We start from the raw sequence: 6,948 nt of genomic DNA, 5'->3' as shown, positions 1-6,948 counted from the left end.
CCCGGTCAACTCTCGGTTCATAAACAAGGAATCATAAATAAAAGTGCGCAAAATATGAATATTAGTACTAACTTTCGTCTAAGAAATGACAGGTCAATCTGCCTTGCAAGTATGTGGAACCTTCACCATCTATTAAGGCCAAAGTTACCCAAATACATACTCTTAAAACTGAAGCAAAAGTAAGAATCCCCCCCCCCCCCCTCCTTATTTTGTGCCCCAAACATATTCAGATATACTTAATTATATCATAGTGTACGTATGAGGGTAGGAAAAAGATTTACCCACAAAGAGAAGCCCCTAAAGTAAGTTCATACCTACCATTACCAAGCCTAACACTCTAATTTAGTAATTTGGCACTTAAAGAAACATCACCCTTAATCTGGGCCATCACACTTGCATATTTAAATCAAGAGAAGCTTGATAGAAATAAGTACGACCTTATTCCAAATCAACTTATTTGTAATAAAAAGAATTACTGTCATTCGAGAATGCAGGAGATCAACTTTGTTATATGGTCAATGAAGATTAAAAAAACATGACAGATGATGAAGGGTGCTCCACTGGAATTTGAAAGTACAAAGTCACCCAAACATTCTACGAAAACTTGAATGTTATATTAAATTTAACAAAATTACAAAAGGACATGATGAATATATTCCCAAACCTATCCCAGTGCACTGTCCCTTGTATCATAATCAATGGTCTTCCATCTTTTTCAATCCTTTCATATCAGTTGTCTCCACCCTACATAAAAATTAAGGGATATAACTCATACTCAAACAGTAGAAACCACAAATCCATTAGCAAAATTCATTTCCATTAAGATATTCTAGTAAATATGATATTCTAGTAAATATGATGTCCTGCTTGCGTTTTAATCAAGCCTTACATTAGACAGAGCTTAAAAACAATAAATGCTTCTCAGCTCAATAAAGACGTCTATATGTAATCCACTACAGTTCCAGATTTTTAGTTTAAAGAACCAAGAATCAATATTATGTCATTATACAAGAAAACATTGACACTTTATTATTGGTGTATCAGCAAGGCTGTAAGATCTCGTAGTGTGGTTGACAGGTGGACCTAACTAAACACTCAACCAGGCTTAAAATTCGAGCTTCACTAAACTCTTAAATTGGAAAAGTAACATGTAATAACAAATTTATTCAGTAGCATAAAGCACACTTATCAAATCAAAACTAGATTCAAAAGCACTAAAACAACTTAAAGTAGTAAATACCAAGCATTTTAAAACAAAATAACAAACTAAATCACGCTGCACAGTGACAAAGTATCATAAGTGATTCGTCTTCCATGCAACAGAATAATAAACTAAAAATAGACTATCTCCCAGAACTCATATATTCGTCAATCTCCAATCCTCCTCATATTTGTAATTCAAGAGCTACTCTTCCCTTGATGTTGGTGGTAGTGGGGCTCTACTCGTACTTCCGGATCATCATTTTCAACAAAAAATGTCCCAAACTTCACAATGTAATTTACTGTTTTCAGTTGTAGCTACTGACTAAATGTGTAATCAATTAATAAAGACTATTCACTACAAATTTACTAGTATAAATCACATCACTTGATGTAGGACAGTGAATACAAAACACAAAACAGTAATTAGAGCAAATATTATATGTATATCCCAAGAACAAACAATAATATTATTCTCAAGAAAAAGGATAATCAGAGATGAATATTATGTGAGGATTACATCATTATGTATAGATAACAAAATACCTAATGGACTATGGCCAGATAACAATTGGGCTTTATTATAAATTAACTACTTAAATAATGAACTCCTATCCCCACATTTAAAACATATAGATAAATATTTTGTTTATCTCTACACTTAGCAAATATAAACTAATTAATAACATATATATTAATTCTCTATTTCCGTGACTCATCATCACTTAAATTGAAGATACACTCCACAACTCCTACATGATAATTCCAGCATACACTAGTAGTAGCAAAGACGACTGTGTTAGCAATTAGTCATCTTAGGAGTTAAGCCTCTGGTTGAAAGTCGACTAAGTTGGGTGCAAAACTGAACAATTAGGGTTTTTGTAGTCTACCACTAGGGAACCACTACTCAGTCTTTTGGCTAGGCACACTTAATCAACTTCCTTTTACTTACCAAGCACATCCTTTAGATACTTTTCAACTGGTCGACTAGTCACCAACCACACAGCAAATGACAAGTATAAAGGGACACAAGAAGAAATGAGGAACATATATACTTAACAAATTTCACGTAGATTTGACTTGGTATTTCTCAAATACAATTCAAAAGAATTAGAGAGAGTGAGAGGAATGGAAATAAAGAATTAATATATTAATGGAAATAAAGAATTAATATATTAATTAATATATAGTTTATATTTATTTAGTGTAGAGATAAATAATATTTTTAATTTTTATCTATTTGTTTTATATGTGGGGCTATGAGTTTATTAATCAAGTCGTTTATTCATAATAAATCCTAAGTGTTTACGGGCATTTTATTCTCTACATAAGTGATGTAATCCTACACATACTACACCGCTTTGATTATATATTTTTAAGGGAGTAACATTAAGTATTATTCTTGGATATCGTATAATCTCTGCGTTCTTTCTTCTTCTTTCTTTTGCTTTCAATTGCCGTCCTTCATCAGAGAGCATCATCAGCGTAGGCAGCCACCTCTGTATTCTGAATTCTCATTGCTAGATACATACTAAGATAAGTTGATACACATTTATATACTATATCTCAAGTTCTTCGAATAGGTCTACTGCCTAATTATATTTTACATAAAACATAAGAACGAGTATATATATGCAATGGAAGAAGTTAGAGAATATGTCAACCATCATTTGTAGCTAGCAGCTTAACATACGCATCGATTCTGTTGGCTAGCATTTGAATACATAAATATATTAAGTAGCCAAATTACTTTCGTTGACCCTGAGCCTGGACCAACTACTAGATTCTATAATCAAAAGCTAATTACCACTTTGCATGAATCTCAGCATTTATATTAAATTCAGGTAAGGACTGTGACTTCATGAATAATGACACCTGCTCCAGTCTCTTTACAAGGAACATAAGGTCCTCTCAGACATACCCAAAGGGCACTAGAAGCTCCATTTCACAACACAATACAGTCACCAAGTCAGATTTGTATACTTTTTGCATTTACTTCATTTCCTTTGAAACCAAACAGGCTTAAGAATATGATTTAATCAAACATGACCCAACACAAAGTGAAGTTCAAGAATAATATAAAAACTCAAGTAATCAAATTTTACCTAATCTAAATCATTAAAGAAGTAACCAAACTTGATCAAATCTAAACAATTAATTCTTTTAAAAAAAACTAAACAAGTTAATGGCTAAAAAAGATTGTGTAAATAGAGAATTCAGTAGTGTCTCCTACAATTATACACCAGAAGGCTTTACTAGGAATGTGAAATATCAGTAGACAGAGAAATACAGTTGACTTTACTGGTCAGTTAACTATACAGTATTGGCCATTTTATTTATCAAGAAAAAGAACAAAAAACATTTATTTAGAATATACTTGTCGGAAATGCACAAGGTCCAATAGTAACTCACGTAGTTCCATACAAGACGATCTTTTGAACTTTAGTGGTCTCGCAGTCAGATTGGTTATCCTCAATAAAAATTGTCAAGCTGATCCAATATCCATAGGTAAACAGTGAGATCATTTCATATGCCGAGTAAAAAAACTGTGAAAGGTAAAAAGGCTAAAATGCAATGAAAAAAATTACCTGCGAACATTTTGAAACTTAACATACTTTAAAGCAACTGGTTTACCCTACATGTGCAAGAATATGATATTTGTATGTTAAAATTCAAAACATTGTCTGAAACAGGCAACGGCTTTCAGAGAAGTAAACATTTCACTGGAAACTCTTACCTTGTTATCTTCAGAAGATAATATAATGGTGTCATTTGGAGCATAGTCACTAACATTACTGCACATTTCATAATTATGGTTGGTATGTCAATAAGGTGCAAGGAAATTAACAATAACATAATTACTGCATGCAGCTACATATCCACAATCATCATTTACCTAAATCCCATATGCTCCTTATTTGTGTAAAGCTTCACTGTTTTTGGACCTGGAAATCATCACGAAGTCATATATTTAAATAGAGATTTCAGCATGCAGTATATGGACCTGTATTTCCAGGTAACCACAATTAATAATGGAGACCCTCTTTTACATTTTGTATAATACACATATAGATGCACAAATACAGTGATACTGCAAAATGTAAGAGGTAAGTGGACATCCTAATGGGTTGTGAATTAGGGAAAAATATATTGATATGTAATCAGTGTACTTGATTATGAAGTGGTCGCATACTATCACTTAACACTTAACACAATCAAGACAAATACTAAAACCTAAAGCTAAAATATGTGAAATTACCCAGACTGAAAAATAAATAATAGAAAATTGTAAGATACTGGTTTATGAAGATATATACCTTCCTCCTCAAGTCCTTTGATGGCAATGGAGTGTAGTTTAATGACTTGGGTGAAAGGTATATAAATCAAAAGTTGTTCATCTGCATCACTCTCCAAATTCAACCCATCATCTTCTCTATAACCCTAATGGACAAAGAAAGCAACAACCAGTTCAAGTCATTGATATAATTAATGAAGGGCTGAAGAAAAAACTGTGGAAATTTCCAAAACATATTATATAAAATTCACATATGTAAGGGGTTCTACTTTCAAAGAAAATGTATTTAAGCAAGGTATTCCGCGCTTCTTGGTAATATCCATCACCACAGAGTCTGCATATAGAAAGATTGTGTCTCTCGTAGTTCTGACCATACACTTGAACTTGTAACAGATAAGTTCTATGAAAACAAAGCCTGTCGAAATGCTGTTTTTCATTACATAAATCATAGTTCTGACAAGTTGCCCAGCATCAGATAGACTTTTCATCCCTTTGTTTTTCTATTCCCACCATTGTCATACATCACTAACATCGCAGAAATGCTCGTTTTTTAGACCACGTACTTTAAAACTAAATACTGAAAAAAAGAAGATTCTTACTGATGACTGATGAGTTTAAAAATTGTCACCAATTTCTGAATGTGTGTCATTGTACATTAAATGTTAACGCAAGCTTTTTATGACCTAATGAAAATTCACCATCATCACCTAGTTCAGTGATCTTGTTGAAAAATAAACAACCTGACCTCATATACTCTAATTTAAGAAATAGACAAGCAAAAAGGTTCAACTAAGTACATAAGAATAGTAGAAAATTTAACATTCAATAGTTATCCCATGAAATCAAAACATAGGGTGACCGAATATCATCAATTTAAGTTACAACTTAAACAGAGGTCTGTCTTCTAACCAACACCTTGTGGATTGTACAATAACTTGTAATAGATACCCCGGAGTGCCACAGAGACAAATACCGAAATGTCTACAATATAATCAATTTAAATTACCACTCAAACGGAGCTCTATCTTCTAACCTCCCCTTTGATGATTTTATGATGACTTATAGTAGATAATCCGTACTGCCACATATATAAATACCTAATTTTCTACTTAAGAATTGGACAAATTCTATAGAATCAACATACAAAGGCCTCAAAATATAAAACAATAAAAACCCTATTAAAAATTAAGAAAAAAGATAAATAAATGATAGACCTTCTTTAGGGCATTAGCATAGGCCTGAGTAGAAGTTTGATTCAGACATTCAACTCCAGTCCAATCTATGAAGTCCACTAGATCAACCTAAAAAACACAACAATTATAAAAACATGAATAGACATGTAACAAGTATGTAATAAAGAAAACATAGAAACACACTTGGTTTCTTTGAATTGCAGAGGCGGATTCTCCAGACATTGTCAAACGGCCCAAACAGAAAAATCCCTCTTTGTGTTTGTGTTTGTGTTTGTGCTGTAAAAACGTATGCAAGTATAAAGTCCGAGTTATTGGGGGCGGCGCGGGTGTCTAACGCAAAGAATAATGGGTTCGAGCTCGAGTATTCTTCGATCTAATTTACTTAACGAATTTATAAAGTCAGAAACTTTTTCTCTAACTTATTTTAATTTTTTATTATTTTATTAATTTTAATTTTAAAATATATATTTTAAAATATTAATATAATTTAAAATTTAAAAATTAAGATAATTATATTTAAAAGTTATTTATTTTAGTTTATTTAAGTTAAAAGAATTATGACTTGTAAATAAAATTATTCACACACTTATATAACTCATAAGTGTTAAAGGGCTGGTTAAAAAGGATAACTATCATCTTGGTCGGAACCGTTTAGCAATTCAATTTTGGGGACTTAATTTATTTGTTTTTTGTTTTTTTTTGAAAGAGTTTTTGATTTTCTATAAAATTATGAGTTTATACCAGAAATATAGCTAAAATCAAGTACGGTTGCAATTTTTTTGATATTAAAAGATGCATTATGTTGTTGTCAGTTTATTTTTTTAACATTTTCATAAGATATTATAATTCAAGTAAGTTTTAAAAATTAACATTTTTAACAATTTATTTTCTTTAACTTTTACATTAAAACTTTGAAATTAGCTTTACTCGGTTATGTTAATCTTCAGTGTTTATGATGATAAGTTTTTCCAGCAACAGAATGAAGAAAACAGATTGAAAACATTCGAGATCATAGCATTGCATATCAGACTTTCCAGGAATGCAGTTTAGATTTGTTAGTGTTTATGTAAATCATATTTTGACTGGATATATATCTTTTCATCTTATATCTAACAAACCCTATCGTATAAACCTAGTTTGAAATATTCAATACCTATCTTTTACTTGTTTTATCTATTTCAAACAAACTAACAGATTGGCTTTCAAGACTTATTCAAATATTTTCAAACAAACTTGTTTTAAATCATATCTATCTTATCC

At 31.3% G+C, this 6,948-nt stretch overlaps 1 protein-coding gene across 1 annotated transcript; it reads right to left on the bottom strand.

Annotated features, from left to right (window-relative positions):
• Positions 1–400: 400 nt before the first annotated feature.
• LOC141678135 (PITH domain-containing protein At3g04780-like) lies at positions 401–6,034 on the bottom strand. The gene is made up of 8 exons (XM_074484382.1): positions 5,872–6,034; positions 5,710–5,796; positions 4,518–4,641; positions 4,097–4,145; positions 3,938–3,995; positions 3,789–3,835; positions 3,613–3,690; positions 401–744 (listed from the first exon to the last, which is right to left on the bottom strand). Exons 1-8 carry the CDS (start codon positions 5,908–5,910, stop codon positions 696–698), a joined length of 531 nt encoding a protein of 176 aa, XP_074340483.1. The 5' UTR covers positions 5,911–6,034; the 3' UTR covers positions 401–695.
• Positions 6,035–6,948: the final 914 nt, after the last annotated feature.

This window comes from Apium graveolens, chromosome 8, assembly GCF_009905375.1.
Source record: "Apium graveolens cultivar Ventura chromosome 8, ASM990537v1, whole genome shotgun sequence".
In the NCBI taxonomy this organism is placed as follows: domain Eukaryota; kingdom Viridiplantae; phylum Streptophyta; class Magnoliopsida; order Apiales; family Apiaceae; genus Apium; species Apium graveolens.
The sequence above is the reverse complement of the archived record's forward strand: the minus strand, read 5'-3'. Positions and strand labels throughout refer to the sequence as shown.

Coding starts and splice junctions, on each gene's coding strand:
- LOC141678135 (XM_074484382.1), bottom strand. CDS start 5,910: ATGTCTGGAGAATCCGCCTCTGCAATTCAAAGAAACCAA. Junction 3,691..3,788: donor AAGTTTCAAAATGTTCGCAG/GTAATTTTTTTC, acceptor ATATTGGATCAG/CTTGACAATTTTTATTGAGG. Junction 745..3,612: donor ATCGTCTTGTATGGAACTAC/GTGAGTTACTAT, acceptor ATTTTTATGTAG/GGTGGAGACAACTGATATGA.